Here is a 17,166-nt window from a genome sequence, read left to right as displayed (position 1 = left end):
TTCAAACATAATTTTATCGCCAAGAAAGGAAGCCTTAACTATTCTTATCAGTGGGCCAGATCCTGTTCCCACCAGAAAACCTACATAATAGACAGGACACGAGGCAAAGGAATCCCATGCACCTGCAACTGGCAGTCACTTCAACAGAAACAGCAGCAGCGAGAGCACGTAGGGAAGGAACTGAGCTGAAGGACTTCCAGCAATTATGTGTGTGCTGTCTCTATTATGATTTGTCAATAACAAGGAATATTTTGTGTGTGATTTCAAAATATAATTGTAAAATTTATGGACGTAGGTAATTAGTTGGTTTTTGATTGCTGCAGTCTACCTGGAAAGTCTGGGTGAATTTTCAGTTTTTACAATTCTCCAGCTATTTAATGCAAACAGTTTTAGAAAAGGGACTCCAGTTTTGCTATATAAAAGGCTTGTTCCTATCTGTTGATTGTAGTAAAAATGGTGAAAGAGGAATCCAAGGTGGGATGTCAAACTTATGTGTGAGTAGAGCAGTGCGAGATCACTTCTGTGCCACTTCTCTCTTGGTTTCCATCTCTTTGGCAATACGTACTCCTCCAGTGGGTGCTGTCCTTCAGGATTAAGAAGGAATAAACAGAATCACACAAAAAATTATGGCTTGTACTGGAATTTAGCTGGATGAAGACCTCAGAATGAACTGGCGAGTAGGTTGTGTCTGAACTCTGCAGCCCCTGCGTTCAGTTCTTTATTAACTTTTTCAGTATGTTCTATTACGGTCAGGCAACAATATGAGAGCTATCTTGCAGCTAATTTAACACCTGTAAATTCCCATGGCTGGTAATGAAACCTTGTAGAGGCTAGTGGATGAAGCATTTGCTTCATATATCAAAGGTCGTCAGTTCAGTATTTGTTAATGCTGTAGCTTTTATTAAATTTTTTTTCAGCTTTTTTGCATCACTTATAGCCTGATTAAGACTTCTCCTCGCCAAGAGGAGCTGACACAGCAAGCTCCCAGCCATGAAGCTGGTTTTTCTGGATGTTTCGTATCTAAACTGACCCCTTCTCAACCCTGTCATGGGCTGGGTCCACCACAGTAGCCAACTTCTCAAAACACATCCAGCACAAAGCAACACTATAATGAAACTAAGCAGCTCCTGAAGATGAAATCACATGAGCTGTGCATCCAAATGGGATGCTGCAGCTTCTGGGAAATGCTGAGTGCGCGCTTCTTCACCTTGAAAGGTCTTGGCATGTATGCTGTTTATCAAAATAACAAGTCATTGAAATACAGCTGAAAGGATTGCCAGGAAGGTTGAATGAAGCACTGTTGTTTCCAGTGTACCATGGTCTCCACTGTTTTTTCCAGAGGAGGGAAATGAGTGGGCTCCAAGAACGAACCCCGCGCACAGAGCCCATCTATTTCTGGCCGGGCTGCTCTTTGACCTTCGGCGAGTGCAACACAGCAGGTCTTGAGCAGAGCTCGGCTGTGTGGAGCTCGCTGCCAGCAGGACCTTCACCTTCACATAGCCCAGCACCGATCCTAGACATTATTTTTATTTGTAAGGTGCCACTCATCAGGAATCTCCCCTGGGATATGATTCTGGTTGCCTGCAGAGAAAAGAAGTTCTGGATGTATTCCTGAGACTATTAATTTAATCTGTAAATAAGCTATGCTTTGCATTAACATCTTTATGCTGTAGAATTTTATAGGATATTTGGTTCTCTGTAAGACACACGTGCTGTTTTGTATTCATATCTGCACCTGTCTTATGGCTGGCTTCGTGATGCTACTCATTAATTCAAGACTGCAATGTCTTTCTCACTCTATGATATTTAGATGTCAGATATTTTCTACAAAGCTTATTAAAACTCAGATTTGTACTTCATTGTTCACTGTACTACCAGGCAGTCCCATCAATGTGCTCCTGTGACTTGCCTGGTCCACTGGAGAAGTCTGACTGAGTTTTCAGGGTAAGACAAACATACCCCGAGGCACCCATCTTTCTTGGACAAACGAAAAAACAATCATTAGTACCACAGGTGTTCCAATGGCTTCTGTCCGAATTCTGAATCTGCCATAGCATATACACGTGAGCAACACCAAACAATTCACCTGTTCTCAAACAACAAGCACCCTTCCAGAAACACACGGCTTTCACGCCCAACAGCAGCGAAGCCTGTCTGTGTTACGGGCCCATTTTTTTTGGTGATGGGGGCAACCAAACCTACAGCCTGTGGAAGAACTGGCACCACCGTGCTCATGGTGCCTCTCACCAGGGCCGGCTGTGTCTCCACTGCTGTGGTGGCAACGGCCAAGCAGGGACCTGGCTGCTCCTCCTCCTCCCGGCACACGGTGCAGCACAGCCACGTGCTTGGAGAACCAGGACGGAGGCAAGTGCCGGCCAGCCAGGAATGAATCTCACGGCATTCGGTGTCAGCCTCCATTTTCCCACTGCTGGGGCGGGGAGATGCTGCTGGGGCCAGCTCCGGTTAGCACAACATTGTTAGCTGCCCGATACAAATGACCTTTGTACAAAAAATTAACAGTGACATTCAGTGAGGGGCAGCTCAGCTCCTCCGGGGGTCCCTGTGGGTCTGGGTTCCCACTCACTGAGGCCACCACAACATCCCAGCGCCAGCAGCTCAGCCACCACAAGGGCAGGGACAGCAAATGAGGTTCCCCTTACTGAGCTAACGCTGGTTCTGTCGCAGCTCCCCCCTCCTGATGTGTTGTAACAGTCCCAAAACATCACAGGCCAGCGCTGCCACCCCCAAGGGGCAAGGCCTGTGGGGACGGGTGCTGCTTCCGCACAAAAACTCCTATTAGAAGACGTCGCCACATGTTTGACTGAACTTCTCAAATCTCCCTGTTTCTCCTCAGACACACAGAGACCATGAGCTAAAAGCCAAGCTTTTTCCACAGCTTATGTTCTTGTAAAAACAACTCCAAGTACACACATTCTGCTCCTCGCTCCAGTCGGGGCTCTGCATGCCAAGCCCAGTATTTATTTTCATTACTTTTGAGACCACCAAAATTAATGTATCTTTCAGACAGGAAGAATTTTATTTATTATGGTGGATTTGAATCCAAGAGATGAAAGAAGAGCGGTGTGCATCTTGAAAGCGAGCGAGGCTGGGAGCAGTGAAGGACGGCCTGGTCCACAGGTTGCCGGCCCTCACCCCACAGCGTGGCCACTGGGCCCGGCCACCACCACCCTCCGGGCTCATGGCCACTGCGGCCACAAGGGCAAGCTCCACTCCTTCAGTGACCTCCCTCTCTTCCCAAGCCACTGGTGTATTCACGGGGCGATGGGAGGCTGCTGTTTGTTCCTGGGGAACGACATCCAGAACACAAAACTAATCGTTTTTTTCACATTTTGTGTGTTGATCACTGAACTTCACCTCATCAGCTTTTCCCCTAGTTGTGTCTTCCAGTCAAACTCCGCTCCCCCTCAGGGACCTCAGGGATTGCCATGACCCCTGCAACCCACCCCGTCTTCCCCTTGCTGTCACCTGCAGACAGCGCCAAGAGCGTGAATTGGGACCGAGGAACGTGAGGGGCCCCAAGGCTGTTCCCAGCCTGACCCATTCACCAGGCCCGGCACTGGAGCTGGGCCCCAGGGTGGCTGCGGCCGGGGGCAGTGTGTGCTGCTGCTGGGCCTCTGTTGTGCTTTGTTTGAGCTTGCAGGAGGAACACAGCGCTTTATCCCCTTCGTACCATTCTGTTTTATAAACACGGAAATAAATTCTACAAACCGCAGACTTTGGCTCTCTCAGGCATTTCAGCCCAGGGTTTGAAGGCAAACCGGGACATGTCCCTGCCACCTCCCGCTGCCCGGCTGGCACTGCCATGCCAGGTAAGCCCGGGCACCTGCCATGCCCTCAAGGTTTTGGTGCACTTTGACGACCCGACCGCAGTGCTCATCCAGCCAGGAGATGGGACCAAGAGCTCTTGTTCACTTAAAGACTTCACCACTGGGTAACATGGGAAGTGCTGTGCCTGCAGCTGGTGCCCCCGCTGCACCAGCTTTTCAGTGCACTCACAGTGCAGCAGCCATGCACCTGAAAAGCAGCATTTGGGGCTTCATTTGGTGCAATCACACTCAGTTTAGTGGGGTTTGAGGAGTGCTGTGCACTCCTGTGGAGGGATGCAGGAATTTGGACTCAGCAAAGTCACGTTTGCAGGAAAAGGGATCAGCTGTGTCACCGCAGTCACCTGATGCTCAAGGGCAACCAATGCCTCATGCTTTACGTAGCGGTAAATGAACAAATCAAATTGCAGTGCCCCAACGTTTTCTAGCCCGAAGCTTCCCCGTCCCCTGTTACTCGCTGAAGGGTTGTTAGCTGCATTATGTAGGTGCCACCCAGTGCTCCGTGCTGTTTGGGGCAGGTCTGCCTCTCGTGCTCCCCTGGCACCCACCTGTCCCGAGAGCCCAGCAGTGGTGGCAGGGCCAGGGCTCAGCCACCTGCAGGTGGATGAGGACGCCTGCAGGTGGATGGACAACTGCTCGTAGTTAATGAGCAGCTCTAACGAAGCTTCTAATTGCACCTGCAGTGACATCGCTCACTGAGGCATGCCCAGGCCCTGTAGAGGCCATGAGACAGCTCCTATCAAATGAAATGTATGATTAATTAAATACACCACTAAATTAGGGGCACGCCTGGCTTTTGCAGCAGTCTCCACACTAACCTTTCTTTTCTGCGGAGCTCAATTCAGGCACCTCAGGCCACCAAATGAGACGGTGAGAAAGACCAGCTGTGTCCTTGGAAATCCAGACCTGGCAGTGGTTAAGATTTTCCCTACATTTCTTAATTCTCTTGCTATGGATCCCATCACAGTGTTCTTTTGAAAGTGCAGAAATGAAATTCTAGTTCACTGAAGAAAAAAACACTGTTGCTGTTGCTTTCAAGCATGCCTGGAGTTCCACCAAAATGTTGCCAAAGTCATCCTGCCCATTGGGAAGAAGAGAAAATGGATTACTTTTCTGTAACAACATTTTAGAAAACATAATTTCATGTCTAGACCGGAACCAGTCCAAAGATGGACTGGGTTGGTTATTGGCATGGTCATTTTTTGGTAAAAATATCCCACCGAGAAACCTCCTTGATGCAATTACACTTGAGGTTCTCCCACAGAGGAAGGCAGCTGGGTTGTGTGATAGACAGGAAGGTGGGGAGACACCAAAAGAAAGACAAAATCCAAGAGAAACCAGGCCTGAAAGTTCAACACCTGACACAACAACTTGTTCCTGCTTCCACGCAGCTCAAGGAAGCTTTGGACAGGGCCAAGCAGTGCTAACAAGGCACCTGCCCCCCCACATGCTTACCTGCAATAAAGTCAGTTGGGATGTTCTGGAGATGCAAGATCTCAAAAACTTCCAATGACAGTTGTGGATCCTTTCCAGGCTGTATTTGGTATCACTTCTCATTGCAAAACAGGAAGTGGAACTGTAATTTTTAGTTGCTTTCATCACCTCTGATAATGCCTCAAGCCTGGGTCCCAGTTCCTAAGGAGCGCACAGAAAAAAGCTGCGTTGGACACCCTATAAAAGCCAATTTGTGCTATCCACAGTTAGCTTGGATTCAGCTTAATTGTTTATTACTCTGAGGTCTCTGAAGGATAAAAAATATGAAATAAAATATTTCTACCACCTCAGCCTTTGTAAAAACATTCACAACCTGTTAAACGCTAAGGTCAGTAACTTTGAAATGATCTCACAATTTGATTTCATTAGATTTTAATTGCAAATGATGCATTCCAGGGCTGACGGAGTGTGAGACGCTGGGACGAAGGGAAAATTAAACCTCTGCTTGCTCTAATTCTCCCACCAGCTGTATTCAGGCAGGTGCAACACAAACTCCCCAACACCCCGCTAACATAACGCAACCCTGACCTAGAGGGACCAATGTGAACGGGCTTTTCAGCCTGCATGCTTATTCAATTCACTCTGCGGAAAGGCTGCCAACCGGGAGACGCGGTGCCAGAAGTGTGGTGGTTTTTTTAATGCAAAGTTGCAAAACCACAAAACTCATTTTTACTAGTGACCTTTTACCACTAATTGTCGGGGTACTTTAAAAAAAAAAAAAAAAAAAGTGACTTTGGTCAGGGCTGAAACGACATCCCAGAAATGCTCATCCGCAGCTACTCCCTAAGCCCACTCTGTATCCAAACTGACTGGGTCCTGCTTGGATGAGTCAGGCGGCTTTTTGGGTCTTATTTTGTGTATATTTTTTTTTTGCAAAGCAGCTTTTGATTGTGAAATAAGTCACCGTAAAATAGCTGGGCTGTTGGAAAGAGGGAGAAAGAAGTACACAAGATGTACAGTGGTGGGGGTACCAAAAAGGAGAGGCTCCAGGGCTGTGCCTGCCCTGAATGCTGCATGAAGGTGGTTGTTTTTTTCCCCTTGCTTTCGCTGTTTTTTCCCTCTAAGAACACATAGGTCTATTTTACTTCATTTCTACAGCTTTTTTCAGACACCGACTAGGCAGCAGCTACAGCTGGACTCTCTTTCCCTATGAGAGTTCAACCAAGTTTTGATCTCCTTTGCCCAGGTTCTAACACTGATTCATTCCCTAATTTCATTAGAATTGGCGGCATGTAAGTGGTGCGTTTGTGAGCAGAGCCTGACCTACTTTTTCCACCTCCTCTGCCGAATGCTTCCCGAGGAGACCTCGCCGGGGCTCGGCCGGGGGCAGCAGCAGCCCCAGCCCCGTGACCTCCCGGCCCCTCCACGTGCCTCCTCCGAGAATCTCGGTCCCGAGTGGAACGAGGCCAAGAGCCTATCCCAATCCCAACGAACCTCGATACATTAGAACAGCTCAATGTTCGTGGGCTACTTTGCTTTTGCCATGTTGCAAAAAAAAGACAGTTGGCTTAATGTTTTTCTATGCACCAAAATACTTCCATACACCAGACTCAGGAAATGCCTGGAAATGTGGGCAGTATTTACACGTAAATGGCTAGCAGAAAGCTGAGCAGCAGCAGCCCGTACTAGCAGGTGTCTCACGAGGAGAGCGCACTTCTTCAACTAGCCCCAACCCCAAATTACGAAAGAAATGGACTCAGCACCCAGCCTCCCACCACGCTCCATGGCCCTAAAATGCCAAAAGTCAAACCGTGGGTGCAAGCTTGAGCCTGTTTGACATTTATGGTGACACTCCCACCACCATCAGTGGGCCCAGATTGTCACCACTGGTTTCTGCTGCTTTTATGGAGAGCAAATTGAAAAACGTCCAGCCTCAATTAGGAAGAACCACAATTTGTAACAAAGCATCTGATGACTAGCAGCTTAGGGACTGCACTCAGTCCCATCCGTAGCTCCCCATGTTGGAGGAAATGTTCCTTCTGCTGAGGAATTTTGTCATTTGCTGGGCTTGTTTGTTATTTTCAGCGTTTGTCTCCAAAAATTTTAGTGCGGTCCAAAAGTCCTAAGGTGATTTCCTCTCCCATTCCAAAGCTGTGTCTTTGCTAAGCCCAGTAACCGCTGCGAGACTGCTTGTTTGTAAACAGGGGGTGAAAACACTTTGTTCTGGTTTTGCTTTCTGTCAGCACATCCCAATTTTCTCATTTTCTCTCTCTTTTTTTTTTTCCTCGCTTTCCAGTATTTATAATTATCTCCGGAAAACATTCTTGGCCTCTAGCTTGTCTGGGCTGCTTTACAGCAGCGTTTAACATTCGAAACCGGCCCTGGGGATTGGCTGGTGGCTGGGTCACATGCAAGAAACTGGTGCCAGCGTGGGCTTCGGTGACGGCTGAGCAAGTGGGCTGGTGCTGAGCCACCTCTGATCCGGATCTGGGTAATGGGTGCGGGACAGGCGCGATGCGCATGCACCAAGGAGTTCCCACCACGGCCAGAGCCAAGCCTCCCAATGCGGGGCTTGTTTGCGTCTCCCCCAAATCATGTCATGTCTTCTATGCTCCTTCTCGAAAGCTTTTGGAAACATGCTTTTAGCGGTAAACAGTTCGCTGGGTTATTTACAGCTCAATTTCCAAGCATCCTACCAGAACAATGAAGAAATGCTGCAGCATATGGTGCCTACTGAGTGTAGCCGGCGGGACAGAAACCTTCTGATTGTTTTAGTGCATCATGAACCCTCCCCTTTCTCCACTCCACAACCATCTAACCAGCTACAACGCAAGTCTTACATGCAGGAAAACTGAATGAAGAAAATGACAGGAACCCAGAAATGCAAAGAGAAGGCAAAAATGGGCAACCAATAATTAACTTTTTTTTTTTCTCATTTTTGTTATCCCAAAGGATCTATACTTGAGCTCTGTCAGAAGCCTGGGTAGATGGACAATGTGTCAGGAGAAAAAAGCAACATGTCACCACTACTGTGTTCAGAGGGAGATGCTAACAGGATGGGCTCCTCAGCCCACACCAACCTCTGCCTTTGCTTGGGCTGGCTTTTGAATTTCACTTGTATTATCTTTGAGCCTGGGATTTTTCCAAGAAGTCCTTCCAGATCTTTCAAATTTTGCTCCCATCTGAAGTCAGGGAAAGTTTTACCCTCAATTTAAGTGAGTACAGAAACGAGAGAGCCCAAGGCAGTTTGGAAGCTTGGAGCTGAGAAGGTCTCCTACAGTCTCCATCACAGGATGGGGCTGCTCAGCATTTCCCTGACAACCCTGTTCTGAGGCTTAACTTGTTAGCTTGTAGTGCACGGAGCTCCTTAACTGAAAGCATCTAGAAAAATGCAAGTGGGCTTTGCCGTAACAAAATACCAATTAAATAAGATACAAAGGGATGTGGAGGTTGCTTCTTGAGAAGCAGCTTTAAAAACGAATTCTCCAAAGCTGCAGCAGTACCATGGTGCCACGTGGGGCCGCGGGCTCCTCTAGGTGCACACACAGCAGTGACAGTATATGTGCCCCTGGAAGAGGGACTATCTCCCCATGAAGAGCTGAGGCACAGCACTGCCTGTCCAAATCACTGCTGAGATTTCTCAAACCTGATTTCCTGAGTTCATCTCTTCTTCTTCTCCCAGCAGAGGATTTGGCTTCTCCTCAGCTGTGGCTTGAGCACAATGTGGGGCAGGGGATTTGCAACCCCTCGTCCCCTCCTGCAGTCAGCGTGATGAACCCAGATGACAGGGCATGAGCCTCCGAGCACCCTGGTGCTGGGACATCAGACCTGACGGTGTGACGGGCACCCCAGACCACATTCCAGGGAGAATGCTAGGGAATTTGCAAAGGATGGTCATTTGGGCAGGACCAAAGCCCAGTGATGGTTGCAGACGTGTTAGGGCCATCCCATCTCTGTGCTCCATCCACCTGCACAGCTCGAGGCAAGCGAGAGGCTGCAGCCCAGCGATAGCAGGCTCTGGGTGCTGTCACAGCAGTGGAGGAGCAGGAACCGCCGCCAAATGAATGAGGTCTTCAAGCATGCTGCAGCTGCAGCCGTCCAGGCTTTGCCGGTTTTCCCTGCCCTAGGAGGGGACGTGGTTGCATTCAGCTTCTCTGTCTGCTGCACATCGCTCAGATCAGCTCAGGCAACTCGTGAACTCCGGTTCCCTTTAAAACCCATCTCGTCATGGTCCCGTGGTGCTTTCGGAGACGAGCACTTGTTCATCATGAGCACTCACACTCTCCCGGGTGAGCACATCGGCGTGACAGAGCCACGCAGAAACACCAGCCCCTCCTTGGCTGGGTGAGGGCCGTGCATCGCTGACATGAACAGGGTTGCATCAGATTTTGCCAGCTGCGAATCCCTCCCACAGCTGCTGTCTGTGACCTCTCCTCCCCACGCCATCTGAATGTGCTGGGGTCGGAGAAAGCATGTGCTGGTATAAACAAAACCAGAAACGGGAGGAGAGGAACCTGCTGAAGATCCGAGATGACAATCCTGCCCTCACTTACACTTTCTTGAACAAGAGCAGGCTTGGTTAGTAACAAGATACAGACCTAATTCTGATTATTTTTACACCAGCAAAGCCAATGACTCTTGGATAGTGAGAAGTGCTTTACACTGGCACCAGTGCAGCACCAACCACCGTCACTGCTCAGTGCCCTGGACATTTTCTCTGCAATATGGTTTCCAATGCTTGCGAGAGCTGAAAACAAAGAAATGAAATACCAACGTCGTGCAGACTTTAGAAATGAAAAATAAAATGTCCAGGAAATCCCTGCAAGGTTTTGGACTGAACAGGAAGATACATTACAGAACTTTTTCAACTTTTTTTTTTCAACTTCCAAACAGCAAAATGCCAAAATGCTAACAGGCGGGGCAAATTGAGCAAAAATAAAATATTCTGTGGACTGAGTTAGAAATTAAGTCAATGTTTATTTTTTTATGCTTTACACTTTGGCCAGCATTTATCCCGAATGAAGGCAGCAAATGTTATTAGATTTCATGGAATGTAAATAAACAGTTATTGGTAAATACATTTTGGTGGTCTGCTTGTTACACTGCATGTCAGGAAAACTATAGGGAACTGGCAGGAGTTCAGACGTCTTCAAGGGACACAGAAAACAGACATATTTTACTAATTATAGCTAACAAAAACACTCTGAGATTACAGTTAAATTACATTAAAACATAACTTGTTGGCAAAGGCTGTGAGCATAATGCTTTGCCTGTATCTTTCTGTATAATGTTTCATCCGAACAGAGCGGTAACATCAGGAAACTCTGGCACAGCCCAAGGCAATGTGGCCCATCGTGGCTCGTCCAGCCACCGGGCTTCCTGCAGTGGTTTCTGCAGTCTCATGTCCTCGCTGGGAGGGCAGAGACCTGTGTCTGCACGCAGCAGGTTTTGCACAGTGGTGACCTGATGTTGTTGTTTGAGAGCACGCAAATGAGAAGGGAAAGGGAATGGAGGCACCTGCTAACCCCTGGGAGGGCCCCATGCAGCAGCCCTGCTCCAGCTTCTAACAGAAGCTTCAGAAAATAAATAGCTTTTGTACCCACAGCACATCACCTGGATGGACCTGGGGGGACTGATGCACCATCGGCCGAATCCGGGCTGGGCGGCGTGCTGGGCACTGCAGCTGCACCACCTCTGTGCGTCCACTGCACTTCTCAGTTCTGTCTTCCACGTCTTCTCCACAGCATGGCTATGGGATGGAGAGAAAGGGGTGATGGCCCTAGACTGGAGAGAGCCATCATTCTCTGAAAGAGCAGACCCTTTTCAGCAAGAGGAGGAACATGAGGACTTCTGGAAGAAATCATCCTGACTATGTCCTGAGCTTTCACGACAAACGAGCTGCAGAGAGGGCTGTCCTCAAGCCCTGCCCACCCACATCTGCACCCGCACTGTGCTGCACACTAACTGTAGGGTATGCATGAAAACAAGATGCAGAAGTGCTGACATTGCACTAAGATTACAGACCACTACTTTTTAAAAAAATCACAGTTAATTCAAAGCAACTTTATAGAATTAATGCTCAAACATATTGTATGTGAGCAAAACTCTGGCAACACAAAAAGCAGGTGCAAGGTGATTCTGTTCTTGTGTGCCTGCAAGACAGGACAACAGCACTATCACTTTACAGAAAGTCTCAGACCTAAGCTAGGCCAGTTTCTTCCCTTGTGCTGGTGGGATGTTACCACCAAGCACTGCATGCTCGCGCTGGCAGTGCAGCAGCTCCACGGGCTGTGCTGGCCACCAGCTCCAAGACCAGGCAAATCAGCATGGTTTAATCTGACCTTTAAATCCAAACACAATTTGAACTACAAGAAAGGCACACACTATTCCATTTGCCAAGTAAATGCAAGGGGATATACAGGCAGATCTCCCCAGAATGTCAGTAACAGCCATGCCTGGCCCCTGCCCTATGGCAATGCACCATTCCTGGGGCTGTGAATGCTTGTGTCCATGCCTGTATGTAAAGAAACACTCTAATAAAACTCTGCTTCATAACTACCCATGTAATCTCTTCACTTGGACTGTCTTTGTGTCACATTTATTGCCCATTCTTTGCTGGGAAGATTTTTACACAGGATCTGAAGTTTAAAAGAAGACAGATGACAAGCTGTGATCACGAGGAGGAGAGGCTCACCATATGGAAATAGAAAGCCCTGGCTCCCTCCTTTATTCCTCCTCCCCCCTCCCCTGCAGAGTTTCTCTACTTCACATGGTGCTATTGGGATTTGAAGATCAGAATACAAATTAAATTATTAAACAAGGAACAAAAAAACTCAGGCCTTTCCTCTCCATCCTCCCATGTGATCAGCAATTATAAATCAAAGTAGGGAAAATAACCCCGCTGGAAGCTGGCACTTGGGCTGCAGCCCAGTTGCCTACAGGATACAATGCTCAGGCGACACGTATGTGTCTTTGCATGCTATGGAGGGTTCACATGTGAATCAGGTCTGCAGCTAAGAAATCATTTTGATGGCAGAGACTAACTGGTGGGCCTCCTTATATTTGTTGTGTTGTTTATTGCTTACCTGTGGGCACGTCTGGGAAGAGCAGAAGCACCACTCCTCGATCCACTGCTCTCCTCCAACATCAGACTCCTGGTTAGCAAACCACACGGTAAAGCATGACCCATGCAGTGTCCTGCAAAACAGCACAGCCAAACCCTGTCTGATGCCATTTAGCACTAAGCTCTGTGACCTTCATGTGTGGTAGCCACCGCTCCAAGCCTTCGCAATCAAAGGGAAAAGAACGAGTCCATTTCAGCAGGGCAGAGCTTGAGATGTGCTAGTCTGGGGGTTTGCTTTGGTGCAGCTGGTTTCAGACACTGGGGACCTGGCCAGTTTCTGGCCCTCGAGGTGAGGGTGACCACCCCAGATGACCGCAGCCAGGGCAGCGGGCACCGTGCAGGCAGCACGCCACGGGGAAGGGAAGGTGCCGCCAGCCCCTTGCACCCACACCACCAGGCTGCGTCACCTGGAAGCTGCAGGGTATTTTGCACTTTTGAAAGACTCAAAGACTCCTTCAGGTGGAGAAACACACACTGCAGGTCCCTGCCTTTGAAAAAAAATCGGCCCCATTTTTGATATTGGCTTTGCAAGGCTTGGGTTGAGCCACTGACCTCGGTAGCCAGACTTAAAAAACAAGCACTTAGACCCCGCAATGCAGATTTGGACAAGTGGCATCCCATTAAGGCACCCATGGTTGAAAACCAACTCCTTGTAGCCAAGATAAATAGCTGAATCAATGCTACACAGAGCTTAATTTAAACACGTAATGTAGTCTAACCCAGATATACACTGTACTCCATCCACAGGTCCTGGAGATGGCAAACTGAAGCCTGCTTTTATAGTGTGCCAGCTCAGGGACCTGTTCCCAATTTGCAGATTTGGCCTGTTGCATTCTAAAAGATGTTTAATATACTTGATGCCTGTTTGTGTTAATGTTTACCATTGAAGTTTTTCATTATTTGATGTTATATTTGGCTATAGCATTGAAATTCCATTGGACCGACCAGAATCTAGTGTCAAATCAAAGCCAAAGAAGCGTCTTTGCGACAGACCTTCAGTTCCCATCCAGCCACCTTAAAAAACAAAACAAAACAAAACAAAACTATTGTAGGTGTTTCCTTTGTAGCTGTTCTCTTTGCCAAAGAAATAGCAAACACTTTATCTATTAACTGCTTTTATATTTGCAGCTCTGGAAGATCATATTTGCTCCCTGGAGCACTGGGCAAAGCCACAGTGGGCTAGCAGGGAGGTGCCAGGTGGGCACAGGTCCCTCTGGCCAGGGGCAAGCAGGGGATGGCTGAGACCTCCCAGGCCCTTCTCCAGGTTTTGTCATCTGGGACACAGGTAATTACCTCTAGACCTTTGTACTGCACCTCTGGGGACAGCAGATGGACTTCTGCTGCTTGCAAATTGCTTCTTGTTATTAGGATCGTGCTCAGCCTTTGACGCCTGACCAAGAAACATTTTCCCACTGTGTTCGACCCTGGCAGGCTCTCCCAGAGTGGGGAGAGTAGTCCTTGTCCTGAGAAACCCAAAGCCTTGATTCACAAAACTACCTAAGCACGTGCCTAAAACAAGCCAGCTGCAACAGGACTTGCTTAAAACAAACCGCTTGGATTAGCTCAGCCCCTAAGAGGGGAGCCTGCCCATACCGTGGGTCTGGCTCTGTTCCCCCCTTTCCAAATGCTTGCATCGATTCCCAGTCTTAGGGTGGAAATTTTTCATGGAAACCCAGTGCTGCAGGATCAGGCGCAGATCCCCCAGCGCTGCGGGGAGTCACGGATCCCGGGGGCTGCGGAAGGTGCTCGGCACTTGCAGCCTCAGACCCTGCAAATCATGCACACGCTCACAGAAAGTGCTGGCATGGCTCAGCAAGTGCAGAGCGAAAATAAATGAAGGAGGCTTGCCTAAGTCCAGATGTGTCTGAATTCAAAGGGACCTGGAAAATATGATGGCCTGGATGAAAAACTGGGAAAGAGCATTGAAACATAAAGCCGTGAGCGCAGCTTTGAAAAACAGTCAACAGATATTCTCCCAGCTAGCTGAACAGGGGAGCTGGGAGTAACCCATTTTTCAGTTCAACAAAGAAATTGTTTCAAATTGTTTCCCCTCCCCAGCATATTTTCTCCAATTTTCTCATCAAAGTTAATACTGGGTATTTTTTTATTTTAGTGAACTATATATTTTTTTCAGGATGGTGTTTTTCACTCTTAAAGATAATAAATTAAATTATCTAAATGTCATCTCAGTACATAAAAGCATTTACTTGACAGTATTAAAGTGAAATGTTTTGATTAATGAAGAGTTCCCACTTAGATCCAAACTGGATTCCTTTCTGAAGGAAAAAAAAAATCTCTGCAGGCAAAACTTGGTTCAGCTTTAGCTAAATGCTGAGACACTACAAAAAGGATCTACAGAGTTACTCTGAAGCAAAGGTTTCATACTTAATGTACAACAGCAGTTCTGAAAAGCACGCCTAACCCTGGTCTTAAAACTGTCTCTTTAAATGGTATGGGAGAAGTCTGATATTTTGGGGAGCATTCTTAAGAAGTCCCCAGGGTCACAGGCCTCTCTGATGACCCTGGTTAGGGTCGGATTGAGATTTTAGTATTTAGCCCTTTGGCAGGGCTTACTGGACTGGATGTTTCTCTATATGGATATGCTAATCCTGAATACTGGCATTTCCATACATCACTCCTGAAGGAATTGGTTTATTAAAAGCTAATGTTATTGCTTGAGATGTTATACATCACTGGTGCAAAAGTGAAGTAAAACAACTCTCCCAGCATTGGTAGCACTTGATTGTAGTCATCAGCTTAGAATGGCTTGCCGGAGCATCCCAAATCTGCCTCCAATCCTTTACTCTTTCTGCTAAAAATATCCTGTCCAAATGGGTGAATAGGTAAGGTTTGTTTTGTGATTTGTTGCTGCTGGTTGGCCATGCACAGCAAAATGTATCTGCTAATATCTGAAAATATGATAATTTGTACCCCATTGAAAAAAAATCTTTGAGAACGTGCTTGATGAAGTGTGCAAAGCTGCTGCACTGTTGCTGGATGTGGCACCAGGTCTCCCTTCTCACACCAGGGCTGCCTCCTCCTCTCACCAGGTTGCGGCATGGGGCCGGAGCCCAGCCCTGCTCCTGGCATCACCTCCTGGGTCTGGCATGGGCCAACTCAAAACCACACAGGCTGAGCATCTCTTTCCCTTCCTGATTCCTTGTTTATCCAGCGCTGGTTTCATGAAAGGACAACTTGCCTACGTAGGTCATGCATTGTCCCCTTTCTATGAAGCTCTGAGAAAATACAGCGATGGGATGCGGAGCAATGAGATGTCTTTACACTTTGCTAATTTAAAACCACTTTGTAAAGCCAGACGCATGCTCTGCGCTCCATGGTAGGTAGGCCGGGGCTCACCAGACATCTTTGGTGCAAGAAAGACAAACCAGCAAGCAGCCTGGCCACCACGGCCCTGTTCACCCCGTGCTCTAGCACCTCTCGAGCTGAGGAGCTTGTTCCACTCAGGGCTGGCCCCCGGGAGGCTGCTCCTGGCTTGATAGGCAAGAAGAGCAGGGCAAGCACTTCTCTACAGGTGGCAGGCACCACACACCCCTCCTCTGCCAGCAGACTCACTCCTGCCCTTAGACAGAAAGGGCTTGAAGCAGCTTGTCGCTTAAGTCAACAGAAAGACTTACAGACTCGGCTCTGGCCATTACACAGCAGAAGCATAATTTCTGGGCCAGGCTCTTACGCATAACTTGGATTGCTCTGTTGGCTCCACTGACTTCAGCAGGGCAGACCCACTTGTTTATTAGCAGAGGACCCAGTCCGCATTGTCTTAGAGCTCGCTGTGGCAATCCTGATTATGATCGGCTACGAATCCGGCCTCCAGGCACAGTTGTCACATTTGTCACTTCCAAATAAAACGGGCTCGTAGTATCAATGAAATGGCATCAGAGAAAGCTTATAGCAAATGTAAGATGTTAAACATTAACCACAATGCTCACAGTCCTAGAAAGGTCTGATAAGCCACGATTAAACTTAATTATGGATTATTTTATATTACCTACCTCCAAGCACTGAGGAAAATTGCTTCCTTTTAAGTGCCTTGGCTGGCTTGCTCTGACCACACACATACTGGGGGATATTTTCCCATGATTGATGTATTTGTTTACTGAGCTCCTTGCTCAGATACAGGCCGATTCTCCCTTTAATCAGAGGTGTGAATACCTTAATAGTTGTCAGAGCCCATGTTAACCTCCTGATTAAAAGCCATCCTCATGCTTACCATTAAAGAAATCCATGCAACAAAGTAAACTCATATTCTTACAATAAAACTCACAATGGGCCAAATGCATCTCTTATTATATGTTATTGTACTTGGCTCACTGGCATGTCATCAAGATGTTTCATACAACAGACATGTTTTTTCTGTTTTGTTTTTCCTTCTTTTTTCCTCTTCCTTTGCTTGAGGGCAAAAAGTTCCACAAACATCAGTTTTCACTAGACTTCTTTTGACTGCTTACCTACACTGGCTATTATGCTCCTTCACTATAGCAATATCACCAATAAAATAAACATGTCAAAATTCAGAAGCACAAACAAGTTCATCTGTGACACTAATTTTGCCTGGCAAATAATTCTTCTTGTTTCTGCAAGGTCTTCAATTTCTTGTGGATTCAGAGCAAATTCATCTTTAATTTGATGCCTCAGTCTTATTTTTCTTTCCCAATCTCATTAGAGTAAAAATAGCAAGGATATCCATATGATTAAAGACTTCATGTGCAAGAAAGCAATCTGGTCATAGTGCTCCTTAGCTTTATG

General features: G+C 47.4%; 1 protein-coding gene across 3 annotated transcripts in view; it reads right to left on the bottom strand.

The window, feature by feature from the left end:
• Window positions 1-2,066: 2,066 nt before the first annotated feature.
• Window positions 2,067-17,166, bottom strand: part of LOC308177958 (uncharacterized protein) — a 41,184-nt gene continuing 26,084 nt past the window's right edge. For 2 of the 3 annotated variants that reach the window (XR_013939518.1, XM_080555876.1), the window contains exons 4-8: window positions 12,365-12,476; window positions 10,893-11,028; window positions 5,301-5,480; window positions 4,664-4,922; window positions 2,067-4,035 (exon numbers count right to left, since the gene is read on the bottom strand). Coding sequence is in view for 1 of the 3 variants with exons in the window: in XM_080555876.1 (XP_080412002.1) it covers window positions 5,461-5,480; window positions 10,893-11,028; window positions 12,365-12,476 (268 nt within the window). In the remaining 2 variants the exon portion in view is untranslated. The remainder of the gene's footprint in view (window positions 4,036-4,663; window positions 4,923-5,300; window positions 5,481-10,892; window positions 11,029-12,364; window positions 12,477-17,166) is intronic. The other variant, XR_013939517.1, reaches the window with a different exon arrangement.

Source organism: Anser brachyrhynchus (assembly GCF_964034855.1).
Source record: "Anser brachyrhynchus genome assembly, chromosome: 14".
In the NCBI taxonomy this organism is placed as follows: domain Eukaryota; kingdom Metazoa; phylum Chordata; class Aves; order Anseriformes; family Anatidae; genus Anser; species Anser brachyrhynchus.
This window is presented reverse-complemented; position numbering and strand designations above follow the sequence as displayed.